At 48.5% G+C, this 20,336-nt stretch overlaps 1 protein-coding gene across 6 annotated transcripts in view; it reads right to left on the reverse strand.

Annotated features, from left to right (window-relative positions):
* Nucleotides 1-2,405: 2,405 nt before the first annotated feature.
* Nucleotides 2,406-20,336, reverse strand: part of Brd4 (bromodomain containing 4) — a 71,650-nt gene continuing 53,719 nt past the window's right edge. For 4 of the 6 annotated variants that reach the window (XM_055612097.1, XM_055612096.1, XM_055612099.1 and 1 more), the window contains 10 exons: nt 19,758-20,053; nt 18,617-18,727; nt 9,848-9,900; nt 9,343-9,718; nt 8,179-8,781; nt 5,192-5,566; nt 4,938-5,068; nt 4,611-4,816; nt 4,288-4,528; nt 2,406-4,008 (listed from right to left, as the gene is read on the reverse strand). In XM_055612097.1, the coding sequence (XP_055468072.1) occupies nt 3,940-4,008; nt 4,288-4,528; nt 4,611-4,816; nt 4,938-5,068; nt 5,192-5,566; nt 8,179-8,781; nt 9,343-9,718; nt 9,848-9,900; nt 18,617-18,727; nt 19,758-20,053 (2,461 nt within the window). In that variant the 3' untranslated portion in view covers nt 2,406-3,939. Of the gene's footprint in view, nt 4,009-4,287; nt 4,529-4,610; nt 4,817-4,937; nt 5,069-5,191; nt 5,567-8,178; nt 8,782-9,342; nt 9,719-9,847; nt 9,901-12,151; nt 14,237-18,616; nt 18,728-19,757; nt 20,054-20,336 lie in introns of those variants that run through there. The other 2 variants (XM_055612098.1, XM_055612101.1) reach the window with 2 other exon arrangements.

Genomic DNA, 20,336 nt, shown 5'->3' on the forward strand with positions numbered 1-20,336 from the left:
CATGTTCATTACCTTTCATTACCTTTTAGAAGCCTGTTCTTTTCTAATGAGACAGAAAGGGAATGGCTCCAGAGGGGATGACCTGAGAGGGGAGGGGAAACTATAATCAGGATATATTGTATGAGGAAAGAATCTATTTTCAATAAAAAGCAAAAAAAAAAAAAAAGAAAGAAAAAGAAAAAAAATCAGTCTTTTCTTTTGTTTTGAGACTGACTCAACTATGTAGCTCAGGATGCCCTGAAACTGGCCTCCCCTTCTGGTTTGATGGGATTAAGACATGGGCCAACTTGTATTTTAAGACAAGATCTTGCTTGCTAACGCTGCTCAGGATTCTCTTGTGCTTCAGCCTCCTAGAGGCCACCATGCCTGGCTGAGCGGCTAGTTCTTTGCGACAGGATCCCATGTCCCCCCTCTGTAGTGGGTTACCAGGAACTTCTGGCCCTGCTTTCATTTCCCAAGGGTTAGAATTACAGGGATGCATCATCATGTCTGGTTTGGTGATGCTGCTATTGAACCCAGAACCTCATACATGCTGAGCAAGCAATCTACCAGCTGGGCCACGTTCCTTTATAAGTGACTACTTATATACTCAACATCTTGAAGCATTATCTGTCAAGTCACTCATATCATCACTTACTGGACCTGGTTTCCTCACTTCTCTACTGGTTGCCTCTAACTATAAACATTGCTCATCTCTTACCATCTCCTGCCCCCCCCTCGTTATGTCTTGTACTGTCAAACAGGATACTGAACAGTGTATTTATTCTGTTCAAGAGCTGTAATTAAACCTATGGTGAATGGCCATTCACATTTCAGTAAACAATGCCTTTGAGTAGAATTACACTGCCTTTATTGTTCTTCTTAGACCTAAGCACCTCCGTTCATGCATGATTAGTAAGTCTTGCTTTGGGGAGGGTTGGGGGTCAAGGCTGGCCATCTACTCACAATGCTCCTGTCCCCACCCCTCCGCAGTGTTGGGACTTTCAGTGTAAGCCACCAGTACACCCAGCTAACTTTGGTTTAACATTCCAGAACATCAATTATCTGACAATATGGCATTCCCAGGCTCTCTCCTGAGCCTCCAACTTGGCTCTTCGGGGAACAGGGATCTAGTAACTTCCCTTCTCTGAATTCCACTGTATAATCTTGTCTCTAACCCAACTCACCTCCATTTTCCAAGTCTACACTCAAAAAGACATCAGTAATCACAGGAGGGTAACTTGATATTCAGTACAAATGTTTATTTTTGCAATGAGAACTGCACAAAAAAAAAAAAAACTCTTTAGTATTTAAGTGAAAAGTCTACGAATTCCCTTCTACAAATGTCTAAAGTATTTTAATACAAGTCTCAGATTCACTGACATAATTATTGGCCAAGCGACCCATGCATACAGTCCAGTGGGGGCTTGTACACACCTCTTAATTCTTGTATAGGACTATGATGTCTAGTACTGCAGGAAGGATTTGAAAAAAAAAAAATCAGAGAAATTAAATAGATCCCAGTTCTAATTACAACCCAGTTAGAGAAATACCCCTTAGGAAAGTGTGGAGGCCATTCAAAACTTGAGCAAGTAACAGATGAAACAATCTCCCCAGCTCAGAATAGGGAAATATCTGAACAAGAGAAAAAGAGGAGAGCACACCTCGACGGAACCAAGTGTCATTGTTCCTGCACAGTAGTATATGAAATGGCTGGGGTGGGACAGGCCCTTGAGGACAGGGAGGTGAGCGAGCATTGGCTGGGTACCCTAACTATGCCCTACACTGTGAGGTTCGGCCTTTCTGGCTGAGGAGTGAGAGATAGTGGTTAACGGTGCTAGAAACATTTCAGTCAATTCTCTGGATATGTGTTGTTTATTTTATATCATAGAGACAGTTCTTGGGTGCCACCCATGCCTTGTGGCTGAGGCATGTGAACAGGTAGGCACAAGACAGGAGAGCCATCTAGGGGCTTTTTGGTGGAAATGTGCTAATGTGTGGGCACACAGAGGCTCCATTTGGAGAGAATGTACACTTACCTAAGAGTATCTGGTTAACCCTGAGCTTAAATCAAATTAGGAGTTAGGTAGAGGCAAGCATGGTGAGAAAAGTGGCCCCAACCCTTATGTGAAGAGGGAACCAGGATGGAGGAGAGCCATCAGTAAGAATCCAGTCTGGACATTGGCCAGGGTTTCACTGGGCCAATCACTAGCCAGTGCAGGTATCAACAGGGTGCCTGGTTCCCTGTTACAGCTTGGGGGGTGGGGAAATGCTAAGCCCAAGCAGCTCCTGCCCAAGAAAGGCGAGAGAAGGGCTGTATGGCCATTGTTGGTAAATCTTAATGCAAAGGTGCCTGAGGACCAGGGCCTAGCCTAAGCAAACTAAATACCTAGTTGGTTCAAAGAAATGTCAGGGAGACACCAGCATTAAAAAAGAGAGATGTGTTTATTCCATGATCAGTACAGACCAAATGCATATTCACCATATGAAAGTCAAACCAGTCAGTGACTCCAGAGTTTGGCCAACACCGAGGCACCAGCACTGTGGCGTAGAGCGGGTTCTCATGGCACATGTAACCTCATCAGGGCTCCGATTTAAAAACAAAACGAAACAGTAATAATAACAGGAAGGAAGGAGGGCACAGCCCGCTGGTCTGACCAGGTACTGGGTGGAAGCCTCTATCTCAGTCTGCTGCCCGCAGTGGTTAGAGCCCACCTCATCCCCGGGCTCTCCCTTTCTCGGTAAAAACAGATTTGACATTAAAAAACAAAGAAGCCAACAAATAGGGGGGGAGTGGAAAAAGAAATTACAATTTTCTGGTTTTATAATTAAAAATAAGACTAATAAAATTTGAAACTGAATACAAGCAGGATTTTTTTGTGTGTGTGTTTTGTGTGTAGGCTTTTTTGTGGATTTTTTTTTGTTTTTGTCTTTTTTTTTTTTGTTTTTTTTGTTTTTTTTTTTTTTTTTACACCAGTTTGGTGGAGTCACCAACAAACTTCAAACAAAGATATGCCAACTATGTTCACTATACAGTACAGCCACGGTCACACACCACCCACAGCGCAGTGGGAGCTGCCGCTCAATGAGAAGACGATCACACCATTCGGAGATAAGCAGTGCCACTGTGTCTGAAGGAGAAGAGAGAATTAAAAATAAAATAGAATTCAACAACAACAACAAAAATATATATATATATATATAGGAAAACAAAACAAAAAACAAAACAAAATGAGAAACACAGGTGGGAAGGAACTGACTTTGGTTGGTGGCCTATACTCCCCAGGTGAGGCCTGTCCATACATGGGAACAGTTACCTCTATCCGAACTGCCATGGACACACACACATTTCCATGGCACTATTCCCTTTTGCACAAGCGAACACTTATAGAGAGCAGCTCTCAATTAAAGGCTTGTGGGGGAGGGGAGAGGGTCTGTTCAAGGCAAAGTCAGTGCCAGCAAGGGGGGGCCAGTGCCTTGCCACTCCAGTCCACAAAGGCTTGCCCTAGCCTCTTGGTAGTGGGCAGCAATGGCTGGGGTGTGAAAGATTCCCAACAGGCAGGACGTCACTAACGTCATGTTCTCAGAGAAAGAAAACCAGTCACGGCGGCGGCAGCAACAATGTCCTGGGTATACTGTGTAGACATTTGGCGCAGAAGGGCCTCTCCCCGCACGCGGGGACACAGGCCTTGGGTCCAGCCGGCACTTGACTCCTATTGAGGCGTGCTCTGATCAGACGTCCTCTGAGGGGCGGCGTGTGGCAGGACCTCTGTCCGGCTGGCTGTAAGGCAGATGGGCTCTGTGATCCTCAGCTGCCCGTCAGGCCTGCCCCGGGCAGAGCATGCAGGAGAGCCAGGCCCAGAGACATCCTTGGCCACTGCTACTGCCTCCACGGCCGCCCCTAACACTATGGAGAGTCAACATTTTTGCCAGAAAATGTCAGAAGTCACCTAGGTGCTCTCAAAAAAGATTTTCTTCAAATATTGACAAAAGATCACTCTGGAAATTCATGTCAATTGTAGCTGCCATCTGGAGGAGAAGAAGGAGGAAGAAGTGAGTTTGGGGTACTCTGCTCCATCTGTTCCCCATTATGTATTGCTTGTGCACAGCTCCCACTTGTTGTTCCCTTACACCCACCCTGGACTTTTTCAAATCCAGGTGTCAGTGCACTCACCAGACCAGCCTGATGTAGAGCAACAGGCCTGGGCTCACTGCCTACCCTTCCCTCCCTAGGTCCTAGGACCTTTACTCCCAGAACCTTCAAGGTGGACTCCTGCCCAAAAGTTCCCACCAGCTCCCCCTACTCACTGCCTCCCTGCGCCTCCGTTCCTGTTCTCGTTTTCGGGCCAACTCCCTCTGCTGGTCCAGCATAGACTGGGGCTGGGAGCTCTGAGCCTGGGGGGCAGAGGCAGCGGCCACAGCAGCTGCCTGCTGCTGCTGCTGTTGCTGCTGCTGCTCCTGCCTCTGCTGCTGCTGCTGCTCCTGGCGCCGTCGTGCCTCCTCATGGGCTCGACGTGCCTGTTCCAGCGCATCCTCATCCTCTCGGCTCCTGGTCAGAGCGGGGCCCCAGGTCAGCCTGGAGCCCAGTATGGCCCTGGGAGCCCCAGTGCCCTGCATGGACCCCAGCCCACCTCATGCGCTCCTGCCTCAGCCGCTCCTTCTCCTTCTCTGCATGCTCAGCCTGAGCCTTCAGGGCCTTTTCCCGTTCCTCTTTCTCCCGAGCAGCACGACGAAAATGCTCGAAGCTATCACTTGAGGACTTGGCTGTAGAGGATGGGGTGGTAGGATGCTTCTGTACCAGGCTGGCCCAGGAGCCCATGTTCTTAATTTTCAGATCCTAAAGAGGCAAAGGTCAAGTGCCAGGTGAAGACCTGCTGTGAAACATATGGCAGAAAGAAGCCTATGCCCACTGAAGTAATCTAAGTACCTCAGAGCACTTAGGCACCTACTGCCCTTACCTTTTTGGGTGCCACTGGTGTTTTTGGCTCCTGTTTCTGTTTGTCCTTGTCAGGGGCCCCTGGTGGGGGTGCATTCTGCTCTGGGGGCCGGATCACAGGCCTCCCTACATCTACAGGCTTCATCTCAGGCCCTAGAATTTATAAACAACATGTGAGTTTCAGCAGCCTGGAAGGTATGGCTGGCTCATGGTATATGTCAACACCAGCATGGGCCTGAGGCCCAAGTCCCACGTGCAGGCAGGCAGAACACTCACGCTGCGGCAGGTGGACTGGGGCCTTGATGCTCTCTGGATGCTTGGGGGGCTCTGGTCGAAGGGAGGTGCTGAATGGCTCACTGCGGATGATTGGTGAGTGAATCTTTTCCTCCTTTACCACCACCAGGGGCTGAGGCTGGACAACTGAGGGTGGGCGCAGATCCTGGGACAGCACAGGTACGGCAGCCGGTGAAGCAAGTGGGCATCCCTGGCCTCGGCCCATGACTGGCCCTGGGGGCTGTGGCTCAGCCCTGCCCTTTACCTGCTTCTTAGGCTGCACGTTTTGCTGGGGTGGAGACTGATGGGTCAGGCTCTGGAACTGTGGCATCTGAGGGGAATGTATCATAAGCGGAGAGGGAGCTTCACGAAGGTGACCTAGGAGACCACACAAGAATTGTGTCAGAGGGCTGGTGTATAGGCTACTAGCCCTGAGCCACCCGGGCCTTGAGAAAACATTAATAAAAGGAAGGCCAGACTGTACAGAGACTATCTCATGGCTTGAACAACCTGGAAGAATGGAGACCCACAGTTATCTACTATACCTGGAAAGAACATGACCTTCCTAACTTGAGGGACAGAGTAGCTCCTAGCCCCAACATGTGGAGCCTGTTTAGTCATGCCCCTGAGCTGGATACACAATAGCTTTTCTGCTGTCTGGAGGTGCTAAGTTCCAGAGTCCTAAGTCCTTCTGCACATCAGCATTACCCAGGAAGCTTTGTTAAACACACATCCTGAAACATTAGATCTCACATGGGGTCTGGATGACAGAGCTGTTTAAAAGCACCCTAGAAGGCTCTGAAGTTAACCTGGGTTATTCAAGGGACATCAATAAATTCTGAAGACTCAACCAGATAATCCCCTTTGTTCCCCTGTAGTCTGGGTGCCTACAGAGGAAATGGGTTGCTCAGGCTCTGGAGTGAAGGTGGGCTGCCCCCAACGCTGTTTCTTAGCTCGGCCTGCTCATCCTACTGAAAACTTGGGACTGACCTCTACTTGGGCAAGTACAACAGGTCCCAGAACTCAAAGCCAGTCTACTACCTGCATCTAACTACCAGGTACAAGGAAACTAGGTGGCCACCAAAGCAGCCAGCATAAGTTATAAGAGTTCAAGGAAGTTATATGCTTGCAAGCTAGCAAGCAAACAAACCAGAGCATTCAGTTTTGACACTCAGCTGTACCAATGAGTAAACTGAGCCCCTAGTATAATGAGACAGAGCCTCTGGCCTAGGGAACTGGAGAAGCGGAGTCTTGTCCATTCCCACAAGCTTACTCTCTACTTAAATCCAGCTAGATAGGGGTCTTGTCCCCTGTTACAGCTCAGCTAGCTACAGCGCAAACTAGTTCCCCAGGTTCCACTTCTAAGCCACTATGCTGGCACGTTAACTCTTGTTTTGTTCTGTTTTTCAAAACAGGATTCCCCGTGTAGCCTTGGCTGTCTTAGACTCGATGTGTAGACCGGATGGCTTCAAACTCACAGAGATGTGCCTACTTCTGCCTTCTGAGTGCCAGGATTAATAGCATGCACCACCACACCCAGCTCACAAGAACTCTTACAAGGATACCTCAACAATACACCCTTCCCTCTAATTTGGCAGACCTAAAGACTACAATATCTTGTATGTGGCAGACCTTTGGCTCTACTGTTGGGTCAGTACCAAAGTTCAGTAGGGTGAGTTTGACTTTTCTTCCATTTCAGCTTATTAGGAGTCCCTTGGAAGCTACCACCTTGGTTCTACTTTTCTGTGGTTCACAGGTAAATGTCTTGTGACAGTCTGTTATCTCTGTCAGTGCTGTCAAAAGCACCTGATGAGGCTGACCAGAAGACAACATAAGACTCTCTTGCCTATGGTTTTGCTGGTAGCTTTAGAGAACTGGCTTAGTAGTTCAGGCATGTTTTGGGAAATTGGCTGGGTGCCCAAATGAGTCTCTGACAACTTGGTTTTAAGCCCCTGAGCCATCAGCTAGGTTCTAATCCATATGGCCCCTTATGTCCTAAGATTACAGGAGCTTGGGTGGGGACTGAGGATTCTAAGACAAAATGAATGGAGATCTAAGATGCACAAAGCTCCAGCCACCTGTTCATCACCTTCCTTCCACAGGGTAAGAACAGCATAGCTGCATGGGTGGCCATGTCCAGCTCTAGTTTCTCCCAGAGACCCAACAGCTGCTCTCAGCTCAGGGCATGCAACAATTCACTTGCCACCTGGCAGCTTGAGTTGAATCTAGAAGCAGACATAGCCCTGTTTTGGTGCTCAGTTTGAAGGCAGCACTTAGTTTAACCGTAAAGCAGACTGTATTGTGTATGGACTATGCTGAGCCCAGGAACCTCACTATGGCCCTCAAATGTTTCTGTAAGATGTTACTGTAAGCTCTCTGACTGGGACATTTTTTTTTTTTTCAGCCAGGGATGGTCAGAGCATCTGTTACCAACATTTCAAAGCCAAGTGGACAAAGAAAGGTGAAAGGCCTCAACAACACTGTTGGGGAATGAGAGGTCTGCACTAGACTGGAAACAGGCAGGGGTTCTGAGTGGATTCTGCTTCTGAGTAGCAGACATACTCCCCAACATGGTCCATGCAATGGCACCTGGGTCTTTTCCGGACCCAGTGGAAAGACCAACTATTCCCCAAACTATTCTCTGATTCCCAACTTGTTTACCAAATTAGCTCCTGCTTACTCCATGGTCACCTTCAAGAAACCTATCCTGACCCTGAATGGGTAAATCTGGTGCCTTGACTGGCTCCTGGCTTCCATTTAGCAGGAATTAAGGTCAAGGGAAGTCTTTTTCTGGGATATTTCTGCTTGTGAGCAAGACTAATAACCAACCTGATAAATACAAAGCATGGGCAGTGATACTCCAGCTACACAGTGCCTACAGGGTTTGGCCTTGAACCCTTTAAAACTTGAAACACAACACTGCACTGGCAGAATAAGGCACAAAGCCCAGCTCCAGAATCCTGAGTACAAGAATAGAGACCCCTACTTACCGGCTGAGTAGGGGTCTGACTTGTGGTGCCGGGGTGAAGGGTGATGCTGAATGACTTGCTGGGGCTTGGCAGGCTGTGGTGGGGGTGGCTGCTGTCCTGGGGGTGGGTGGGCAGGCTGTTGCCCTGCGGGTGGTGGGGGCTGCTGGATGTGAGCAGAAAAGGGCATGGACGGCAAGTGAACTGGCCGTGGTGGGGGCTGGTGTTGTGGTGGTGGTGGTGGTTGGGGTTGGGGAGGTGGAGGTGGTGGAGGCTGCTGCTGGAGCTGCTGCTGCTGCTGCTGCTGCTGCACAGAGGGGTGGGGTGGAGGGGGCAAAGGAGGTGGGGGTTGGGACTGCACCTTCACGGAAGGGAGTAGCGGTGTGGGGGGCTGCACCTTCTGCAGTTGCTGTAGGTACAACTGCATCTGCATGGAGGTAAGGGGTGGGGCAGGTGGCTCTTCATCCTCCAGTAGCACTTGAGGAGGCTGAGCCATGGGTGGCTGTGGGAGCAGAGGGGGCTGGGCCAGGGCAGGGGACACAGCTGGGGGTCGGGTAGGCTTTGGAGGCAGAGCAGCAGCTCGGTTGCTGGGCCGAGATGGTTGCTGGGGCAGTGCATTATGCAAAGCTGGAATGACAAAAAAATATGGAAGTAAAACCTAAGAATCTATGATTCTGGACTGCTTTTTCTGCTCTATCCTGACCTTGTCTAGACTACAGTGACTGCCCTTTCTTCCTCCACTCTCCATCAGCTTCCACAAAAAGCACAATCAAGACAGCTTTCAGAAAGCCCTCCAAGAGCAGGTTCCTTGCAGTCATCCTGCCCTATATTGTGTCCCTGACCCTTCCTCCTGTTCCCTGAGACCTTCAGGTCTCACTGCAGGTCTTACTACCTCCTCGTAGACTTTCATCAGCAGCTTGCCAAGAGGCTGAGCAATCCCACTTCTGCATCTCTCCACCCCCATCCACGTTGTCCAAGATCCACAAGATTAACTATGAGAATTGAATAGATCTCTTCAATTCCCTTAACTGAGAACTGCAGACACATTCAATCTTTACTAATCTAACATAATGCCTGGCCCAAGAGAACTAAAACACAATCTTCTGGCAGGCCAGTCATGTCCCGGAGAAGTTACTAGCTCGATGCCACAGAACGAAAGTGGCAAAGGGAGAGATAGCCATGGCTCACCTGGAGGAGAGACAACGGCATGCTGGTTGAGATGGGGCGGAGTGCTGTGCTCAGGTGGCTGGGGCAGGTGAGGAGGCAACTCCGGCTGCGGCAGGTGCAAGATGGGCTGGGTGAAGTGGCCAATTGGGTCAAAGACACTGCCTGGCAGCTGTGGTTCCAGGACGGGTACCTGGGCAGTGATGAAGGGTGGGGGCGAGGACTTCATTGCTGGGGCAGTCTGCTGTGGCATGGAGGGCGGTGGTGGTGGTGCTGGGGGCTGCTGCTGCTGCTGCTGCTGCGGAGGGGGTGGAGGAGGAGGCTGCTGTGGAGGCTGGGGTGGCTGCTGGGGCACAGGAGCCGGGGCTGGCTGCATCTGTGGATGGTGATGGTGATGATGCTGCAGGCACACAAAGAGACACCCAAGGCTGATGTCAGACAGGAAAAACCAGCCTGGGTCAGCCCATAGTACCCTCTCAGCTGAGTGACCAGCTATCACCTGAGGAGGAGATACCCCCAACGAACATACCTTTTTCTGGTCCCTCCCAGGGTGCCCCTTCTTTTTTGACTTGGGAGCCATCTCTGCAGAGAAAAGAAAAGGTAGTGAGACTCTAGGGAAGAGACCAAGAGTTGGCCTTGGATGCAGAAGACAAGAACATAGGGCATTCAGGACAAGGGCTCATTAACACTGAAAATGCACCTAAATTGGACCATCACAGAGAAAAAGATATGTAGAATGTCACTTATCCACCTGCCTGTAGCTTTCCTGGGGGCATGTGCCTGAAATGCCTCAACAAGCTGTAGAACACAGGCACAAGTAAAGGCCAAGGCCCTGGCTATATTAGAATCTAAACTATGGACACCTTACTTTGTATGGCCCTGTCTCCTGAGTCTTGCCTTGGGTGATAAACTTTCTGGAATAATTCAGGATGTTTGCAATGACCCCATGTATTACAACTGAGAACAAGGCTCTTTCAAAAAAGTGAGGACAACCATTCAGGGCCAGACAGCTGAGTCGGCAACTTAGAATTCTGGTAGAATGGTTTACTGAGGTTCTTGCCTCAGAGCAGCTCAGACTGGGACTGAGAAAGATCAAGTGATACTGGCACAGGACATAACTTGACCAGAGCTACAGAGTGGGCAAAGAAAGTGCTGAGTGAGAACACAGAAAGGGGCTCTTTTTGGGAGTAAGGAAGCAGGATAGCCTCCCCAGAGTGAGTAGGAACAAACAGGGCAGGTGCTCATCACTGCCAAAAAGATGGCACTGGCCCCCTTTCTCTTCCTTAAGCAAGACAGATATCAGTGATGTCCCTTCTCTTAACAGTTCAGGTACTACAGAAAGAAGGCAGCATGTGCCATGGCTCCTCAAAGAGGCTGAAGGCCTGGTGCTTCATGTGTGCAAATGTGTCTGTCTCTGTGAGGCTGGTTGAAAACCTGGTTGCATACCTATGCCTCTTACAAGTTTATAAGGAACGTTTCCCAGCTGGATACTCCGGGAGAGGAATGATACCTTGGATAGTACTCTAGGGCTGACAAACAACACAACTGTCAATCACCAGGCAGAGGCTGTACAGAGCCTTTCAGATTCCTGTCACCAAAAGTCACTTTGTATCTTTGCTTTAGCTCCCCACAAACACCTTGTCAGAACATCAGTTCTTGCTGCTAATGTCAAGGCCACCTCTCTCTGCTCTTAGCTGTCAAGCTACTTTGAAACGCAGGGCCCCTAAGGTGCAGTATCCTACCAGCAGGAGTAAGACGGGACCTTGTACCTTGTAGGAGCTCACCACTCTACACATAGGACTGACAAGACACAGACATCAGCAGCCATAAATATGTCCTCACACAAATGGCAAAGGGGAGCAAATGAGGACACCCAGCACATGGGAACTCAAGGCTGAGCCCCAAATTTGGACACCAGAAAGCAGAGCTCTCAACTCCTTGGGTCAGAAGAAGAAATTTGGTAAGAGACCTTTTTACAAAGAAGACATTGGGGGTGGTGGGAGGGGAGGGGTTGGAAATGTTTTTTGGAATCAGGGAAAACAGGGCATTTGGCAGTTTTGAGTGTGGAAGCAGCACCAGCTGGAGACCTCACACCAGAAGAACTTGTAGGACAGGGACACACAGGGCTAGAGAACATAACTCAGTACTGGGTGGCGGGAGGGAGGAGAGGGAGAGAAGCCGGGACAGCCAGTAGACAGGCTACTCTATTAGCATTTCCAGTGTAAGAAAGTAGAGTAGGAGAGGGGAAACAGACACTCGGGGAGAGCTGTTCAAAACAAATGCTGAGTATACTCTTGAGGAGATCTTAGCATACAGAAGCTAGGAGATGCAGCTGAACCACTGTGTCAAATGGAACCTGAAAAAAAAAATCTTGGAGGTGACACCCAGATGCTAAACTGAGTGGTGAGATGTCTAGGAAGGGGCAGGCGGGCACTGCCTGTGGTCCAGTAACATTGAACAAAGTATTGTTTTCCCACTTACATAAAAAGGTCAATGGCTCCTGCCTTTTACCACCTGCCTCAAGTTATGAGCCGAGGTCTACAAGACCAGGCTTAAGACCAAGAGCAGTGGATAGCTGCACTGCAAAGGTCACAGGAGTATTCTGGGACTCATCTTCAGAGTGGAAGTGGAGGCTGCCCCAGGACCCAGGGGAGACTGGTGGAGCTGAAATGTATTGTGAGGCAGCCCAATGTAGTTCCTGTGGCCCAATCCTTGTGTTGGGTTACCAGTAATAAGACAAGACAAGTTTTAAGTGCACAGCTTGATGACACAACAGGCCCAGACACCCCCACACAAAACTCTCTAGAAAGGGTTACATGAAGATGGCCTCAAATACTGTGTGATCTTTATTCCATAACAATCTTAAACTCCAACACAAATTTCATCTTTACATAGGATGATATTGTACAAAGTAAAATGATTTTGTAAAATCTGATCAAAACACTGATTTCTTCCACCCCAGCCCAGTCCCACCTGAACGAACGAGACAGAGTAGTTTAAGGGCAGGGCAATCAGAGGAGGAGCCCTCCACTGTCCTGGCTGGCTCCCCGACAGGACCCCACAGTCGGCTGGTACACTAAGGCTCTCCAAGGGTACCCCCTCCCATTGCCCAGAAACAGAAAACTACCAACAAGGAAGAACAGGTGGAGCACTGTCCTTTCTGGCTGTGTTCCCGGGGCACCAGGTACAATTAACAGTTTAAGTCTAAAGATCTTTCAAGTTCAACAGGTCCTGAGTGTTCCTGCCACACACAGAAGGCCCACATAGTCAGGGATGGGATTCTGGACTGCACTCTACAGCACAAGCTGCACTGTGCGCACGCTCATGTGAACACAGGGTGTGGGGAGGGGCAGGGGCGACACATAGCCAAGATACTGTGGGAATGTAGGTTGCCATTTGGTCCAAGATAACAAATATTCCCAGGAAGATAATGCCAATAAGCTTCCCAACTGTCCAGTGGGAATCTCTGGGCAAGAAGTCTCCCCTCCCCCTAACCCCAGCTAAGCCAAGTTCACTGAGAACACATCAGGCACAGGCCAAAGGGCAGCTCAAAATACTGTTTGGAAAAAGGAGCTAACTTAAAGCTAGATACAAAAAGGGACTTGGAACAGCCTAGAAACTCAGCAGTATCACTACGGGGTCACTGTATGTCCTAGGGAGTCTGAGACCAAAGGCCACATCAGATAGGGGGCAACAAGCAACCCAAGGATTCGGAAATCTGGGAAGGGGCACAGCAGCGCCTCAGACTACTTTTAGCTCTAAGGTGCCAGGTTAACAGTCCTCTCGGAAATAGTAAAAGTGCATTTTAAAAAACAAAAGGACAGAAAGAGCCCACTAAAATACAGATGCAATTCCTCAGGGGTCTTTTTATGCTAGGCAGATTTCTAGTTAAGATGCTAGATTTATGATCAAAAGGGGGCAAGGGCCAGTACCTGTTTTTAGGCAGGAAACAAACAAAACACCCACCCAACCAGTTTATCTCTGGAAAGCTTTGGGATGTGGCCCATTCTTGCCTGCTCTAGTCCCAGTAGTTGTTATTACAGGAAGCTGAAGATGAGAAGGGTCATGATGGCAATGAAACTTGGAGAGGCATGGCAGGCAGCTCACAAGTTGCCATGATATCCTTCTTGCCCATTTCCCAGATTCTGACCCAGTTTGGCAGTGGGACCTATTTTGCCTGCATGGTCCTCACCAACAGCCTTGAAGGGTATTTCTCTTATGTGACTTGAGAAAAGACCAAACAACTTTCAGAAATGCCCAATAGGCCACTTGAACTTTTAGTACTCTATGGGGGCAATGGAGACCCAAGGAGAATTCAGAAGGCTATGAGTCAGCTAAAGCTGATCACAGCCCCCATCAGATCAAGCCAACCAGGGTGGCCCCACATAGACTTTGGGAGCACAGCTGGCCTCCCTCTAAAGGCCCCACACGGGAGGTCAAAATGTTCACCCTCAGGGTGAATTAGATCTTTCCTGGGCTAAAGTCACTAGAAGGTCTGGAGTCTCAGAAAAAGATGGAAGGGACGAAGAGAGGAAACACACTGTGATCAGGCTTCGCACATAGAGCAGCACCACATGTATGTATAGAGGAGGATTATTACCACCCTCTAGGAGATGCCACCCACCCAGAGGACCCCAGATGACCAGGGAGGCCGGGCAGGACAGCCAGGCAGTCTTTGTACAGAGAGGCCCAGGCAGCAGGCCAGGCAGGCAGCCTTCCTGAAGGTGAGACTAGGTGTGCTGCTGGACATGACTAATCCACCCCGGGGGACAGGCCCAGGGCTCTGAGCAATTCCATAACTTGGTGGAGTCCTGTCCCTTTCACAGAAGAAAATGGACTTAAGCTATAGCTCGCTGGGAAGAAATCTGGAACTGAAGACCGTTTTATTAAGAGTCCGTGTCCAATGATTAGGCAGGACCTACGTAGAGGGAGAAAGAAACCAGTGTGAGAGAATGGTGTGGAATGTATCGTTCAAGTTACAAGAACAGAAGAATTGCAGACTGAGCCAGCTTCTGTGCCCTGGTGATTGAAAGGGCACAAGAGACCCATGTTGGAAATCAAGAGCCCCATCCCTGACTATCCAGCCCCAGATAAACCTACACCACAGAAATGTAACAGTCTACACAGAAGTCTTTAAAATTGCTTGACGCCTGCCTGCAATTCTAAACAGAACTGGTTCTGCTAATGAGTTCCATGTGCCCTGCCTGAGTGTACTGGTATTCTCTTTATTCCTAAAGTCTCTCTTGGATGTCAGAAGTGTCCTTAAGCTGTCTCACCAGGCAGGTCACCAGGCATCAGCTAACCGTTCCTCAAAAGAACAAAATACCAACCCTTTCTCACAGTGTGGTGAGGGAGGTAAAGCCTCCAATAAAGAAGGAAGCACTTCCCACTGAGGAAGGCAAAAAGAAGAGTCATCTCCATCTACCTCCACATCTCTAAAACCAAATATAAAAAAGTAGAAACCATGAAAAGAGGAATTTATGACATAACAATTGTTGAGGTGAGGGAGAGGTCAAAGAGAAAAGGTCTTGTCCTTTCTATCCTTTTTCAGAATATCCAATATGGCTTCTGGTCCAGAGAAGGAGCCTGGACCCACATGTAGCAGAGTGGCGCCTCTGCTGGAATTATGTTAAAATCCCTAGTCCTAGAACATGCCTGGGAAAAACCCGCCCACACAGCCTCTTACTGTAGGCCACATTCCACAAGGCTGGCCCTCACCCCAGGGAAGTCCCAATCCCTCCAAACTCTTGGACTTCTGGAAGGTGGCACCTGGCTCTGAACATTTCCTACTCTGGGGGCCTTACCCCTTTCTTAAGCAATTGTCACACTGTGGTAACAGGACCACCACAGCCCCGAGATAAGACTGGAAGGAATCTTTTCTCAATGGTCCTGGGCCCAGGGAGCTGAGGCTGACTTCCTGATTAGAGCCTCAAGAGTGTCTCATGGCCTCTGTCTGCACTTCCCAGTTCCAGCCTTTCCAAAACACCACACATTCCTTTTTACCCTGGAGCTATTAAGGAACACCCACATGCTCCAATCCTGGGAAAAGGAAATAAAGACTAAAATAGCTGAACTGTGCTCTTGCGTGAACAGGCCACAGTCCCAGAGCCTTCTCTTCTCACTGCACTGCTCTAAACCCAGTCCAGCCCAGGCAGCTGAGGTGCACTCTAGGGGTGGCTCCAAAGAGGATGTACATAAGCTATGTAGCCACACATACCCACAAAGACTTGTGGAAAACATGCGAGGAGAACCAAATATTAGCAATATGACGAGCAATGGGAAAAAAGAGCCACTGTCTTACCCCGACTTACTTAGCCCAGGTCTGAAGCCGTTCTAGAAGTTGGAAGGAGAAGGCACCTGGGCCTTATTCTGCTTGTTCTAACACTGAACCCCTGAGCAGTTCCAGACTTAAGCTAGAATCAAAGCTCAATGAAAAGCAAAACAAACCAACAACAAATACTGGGCTCAAGAGAAGTGTCAATTAAGTGTCATTTCTGGTGCAGAAAATGAGGGAATAGTGGCTGGAATCCAGCTAGCACTCATCTGCAGTATGGTCTAACACCATGCATCCTTGTCATGCATGCAGAAGGGTTTCTTGTACCCCATTCTAGCCCCTACTGAGTGCTTCTCTTCAGTTTCTTTAGGTGATTTGTGCCACTGGGGCCATGCCAGTAGTACTGACCCTTACTTAGTACAAGGGACAAAATAGGTCCTTTTGAGAAATTTTGGTTTCAATTCAAACAGAAAAGTTAAGAACAAAGTAAACATAAACTAGACCCAAAGACCAAAGTGAAACGCCTTCAGTGTCTGCCCCATCTCTACCCCCCTTTCCTGCCGAGGCAGAACTACCAGTAAAGACTCATCACAGAGGTTGGAGCTGCTGGGCTTCCTGGACCCAGGAGGCCAGTTGCTAGAGGGTCTGCATCCCTGCACTCCACATACCACAAAGTGCAGTGTCTGTATGGCACAAGGAGACAGAAGCTATGTTTTACTGGTGTGACATATACTGGTGTACCTGTGTGTCAATCAATGTGTGTCTGTGCCCTTCTGTGTGTCCTACTTGGAGATCTATCTATACAACAAAATCTCAGCAGGTTCTTCCTAAGCAGTACTGTCAACAACCTCACAAAATAGTGTTCTGTATTCAGTAAAAAATTAAAACCCACCACTTCATTGGCAATATCAGTGGCTTGAATGAAAACAAGAAGAGGGAGCCAGCAAAATAAAAATGGGAAGGACATCATCTGAAAAGAGGGAGGGGTTCAACCCAGGCAACCAAGTAAATAGTCAGGACTAGAAGTCTGTGGGTCAGCAGCTCCATGACTTTAAATCTCACCCCTCCTTCCCACCAGGACAGCTGTTCCCAGGACTCTCAGATTACTTGTTGCACAGGCTTTCTACTTAAGGGAGGAGGCGGGCTGGAAAAAATTCTTTTCTCTGTAACAGTAGCTAAAAACTGCTGGAAATGTCATCATGGCAGCCATTAGGGAAAGAGGCAGGGCATTCCTGTGGGACCACAGGAGGACTTCCATCTAGCGAAGATAGTTGTAGGAGCAGTGGCTCAAAGTATGTGTGAGTGTGAGGGGACTGAGTCCCCTGATATCCCAGAAGTAAGCCATGTTGTTTAGTGTCAGGTCAGGGTCAATCTCTGGGCGTGCCTTTGATCACTTGTATTCTTAAAAAAGATGGCTGTAAAATCTTAGGAGGATCAATCTAGAAAACACAGTAGATACACACACACACACACACACACACACCTCCCCCCCCAACCCAGAGGAGAGGCTAGTCTGAAGCTTGGCTGGCAATGAAAGTGAAAAGTCAGTAGCCACCAAGAATGCTAATGGAGCCTCGAGAATACATCTATTCACCCCATTCACCCTGCTAAAGGCAGTGGCTGCGGTTCAAGGTGAGAATGGCTCAAGGCCAGCCCTTCCCAGAAAGCCTAGGATGCAGCTCCACCTACTGGTTCATGGAAAAGCAAGGCAGAGGTGTTTTAGAATGAAAGGGGGAAAAAATGGTAGGGGAGGTTGTGAGACCAGCCAATTTGGACATAGCAATTTGTGCAGTCTGTGCAGAACAAGCACAGCACACAATTCAATAATGGGTTACATGCCCCTTGTAATTACATTGCTTGTCAAAAACAAGTCAGTAAAGAGAAATGTCCTGTTAAGGCTCCAGTCTATTCCATGGCCCACAAAAATGCCTTCTCCCCTTAACTCCCAGTTTCTCTGGGCACAGGTAGGCCTATGTACACAGTCTGAAGCAACCAAGGTTACCTTAGCTGTTGTAAGGGAGCCTTGGCCTTTTATGACATGATCAGGTCATTATTCTACAAGTGAGAGATCCATGGAATACTGCCAGCAGACTTTTCATCCACAGACCGGCTTCCTACTATAGACCACACATCCCAGGCCATTTAGAACCCCAGGACTGGGCTCCTAGGTAGACTGTAACTTATCTGTTCAGCTGATGGAACCTGCCCTGCCAAGGGTAACACATGAGCCATATGTCAGGCAACCCAGGTACAGCATGCCTTCTTCCCTATCTTCTTCTTGAGGCCAATGTGAGCACCTGCTCCTCTGGGAATAACAAAGAAAGTGCACCTCTGGGAAAGCAGGCTGTTCCCAAAATTACCACCTGCTCTCACCTCCAGCTCTGCAAACTGGCATTCAGAACATAGAAATTGAACACTATTAAATAGGCCCATAGAGCATAAGTAGGGATTAGTAGAAGAGCAGGACACACATGTCCCAGTGCACATATAGTTAGAGCAAACCTGGGAAAAGCCAACAAAACAAAACAAAACAAAACAAACAAACAAACAAACAAACAAACAAACAGCAGTGAACATACGGTGGAGAAGAAAACAGCTGTTCCCAGAGTTTAGAGCTCAGGCTGATAACAGAGGGGAAAGCAGACTGACCATGCAGGCTGCCAGATGCAAGAGGCTTGTCTCTACTCTCTGCTAAAATGTGGCCAGAATTATTTCCATGCCAACTGTAATGCCAGAATACTGGAAGTGGGGTGGGGGCATTCCAAGCCAAGGTTACTGGGACCCCAACACCTGCAGTCCTCAAGGTCTACCCCTACTCACATGGAGAGAATAGAACGCGGTTACATAGGGTGTCTTGCCACCCTGCCGGGAAAGAGTTAACATTGTGGCTGGGTAGATGGAAGGGCCCAGGATGTTTCAATGACCACAAACTCTGGGCTCTTCAACAACCTGGACAAAGGACTGAGATAGTACCAGGGATGAGCAGGGTAGTTTGTTAAGACACTTAAACAGGAACCAGCTAACCTGTTTCAGAGTCTTCACTGTCAGAGGAACTCGATTCACTGGTACTCTCTGATTCAGAGGATGAGAAGCCCTTCATCTTCGAAGAACCAGCAATCACATCAACTTTTTCAGCTGCAACCCAAATAACAGAACTGCATCAGTAAAGACACCAACCCAGGTAGCTACTGCTGGCCACAGCTTACTCCCAAATGCCCAGAGAGAGGACCAGTGGGAAGCCTGTACAGCTACTACCAACCCAGATCTTGAGTAATTCCATCATTCTCACTGGTAGCCTACTACACACTAACTGAAAGACAACTCTGGGCTCCAATTTCAAGGCCTCATCACTCTCTCATAATATCCTCTAGATTTTTTTTTTTTTTTTTTTAATGAATTGAGAAGACCAGGCAGAACAGTAATTTCTTCATATGCTGGCTTGGGTGAAGAGGTATTCTTCATACAAGGTATTATGTCCAGAGCACAGCAAAATAAGCAAAGACCACCAGCTTTAGAGTACAGACCAAATGATGTCACTGAACATCAGATTCAGAGCAAAGTTCTAAGGACCTAGAAGTCAGTATGTGCCAAGAAAGCAGTATATAAAAATACTTGGACATACATTCTAAGCTAAACCCTCTAGTACTAAGACAAAACGTTATAAGGCAATATAAGGCATATATAAAACAGAAGAGATGTCTGGAAGGCTGATGGCAGGGATATGGTGGGCATCAACCCCATTAGCAAAAGTGGGGCTCAGTACTGAACATCAGTACACATATTCCTGGGACATCCAGACACCCTTTCCTCCTGGCCTCACCTCAACAGAGGTAGAGGTGGGAGATCGCTTCTGGAGAAGACTGTATGGCTAGCAACCAGAGATGAAAACAGTTGCTGCTTAGAGCAAGGCTCAAAAGACAGATTCAGGTAGTTTTCAGACAGCCATCAAAGAGGCCCAGAAAGGCATGACAATCCAGAGTCCAGTGCAGTGTCATTCTTGGGGTTTCTATGGCAAAGGCATAATATGCAATTCATAATGGGGGGGGGGGGGAGAGGAGGTGAGTGAATGGGGCTTCATTTTTCAGGTGTAGCGTGCTAAGCTGGAAGAGGGCTAACTGGGGGTTTCCACAGAAAGGACCGCTATTCCAAGAGTTCTCAAGAATACCTTGAGGTTTCCTTTTCTTCCGCAAACAGGAGGTGACATAGCGCTCCAACTCTCGAAGTGTGGATGGTTTCAGGGTCTCAAAGTCAATCTCAATCTCATCAGGGTTGGAGTTCTTAAGCGATGGCTCCCTTGACTGGATGATGTGTACTACACGGCCTAGCTTCTCACCAGGAAGTTTGTTGATGTCTAGACTTAGCTGCCGCTTCTCCTCGTAGGACATGGGCTTACACTTGTCTTCTTCCTCCGATTCGTAAGTGGGAGGTGGCTTGCTCTTCATGGGTGCTGGTTCCTTCTTGCTATGAAGGGATGATGCAGACAGTTAAGAATGGGACCCATGAGGAAACTGCGCACACATCCCTCAGAATGTATGTGGTTGGGGTGTGTGGATGTGTGTGTGTGTGGGGGGGTATTGTCTGACTTCCCACACCCAACAGGAAATGGGATTTAAGACTACTTGCAATCAGAATGACCAGCTATAAATTCTAGCAGGCTGCAGGAACTGCAGCTCTGTTGTAGGCACATGATGGCCTCCTGTACCCTCTCTTGTAGACACAGTGAGGTGCTAAAGCTCACTCAGTG

The sequence above is a fragment of the Psammomys obesus genome, unplaced genomic scaffold (assembly GCF_907164565.1).
Source record: "Psammomys obesus unplaced genomic scaffold, mPsaObe1.curated_primary_1811, whole genome shotgun sequence".
In the NCBI taxonomy this organism is placed as follows: domain Eukaryota; kingdom Metazoa; phylum Chordata; class Mammalia; order Rodentia; family Muridae; genus Psammomys; species Psammomys obesus.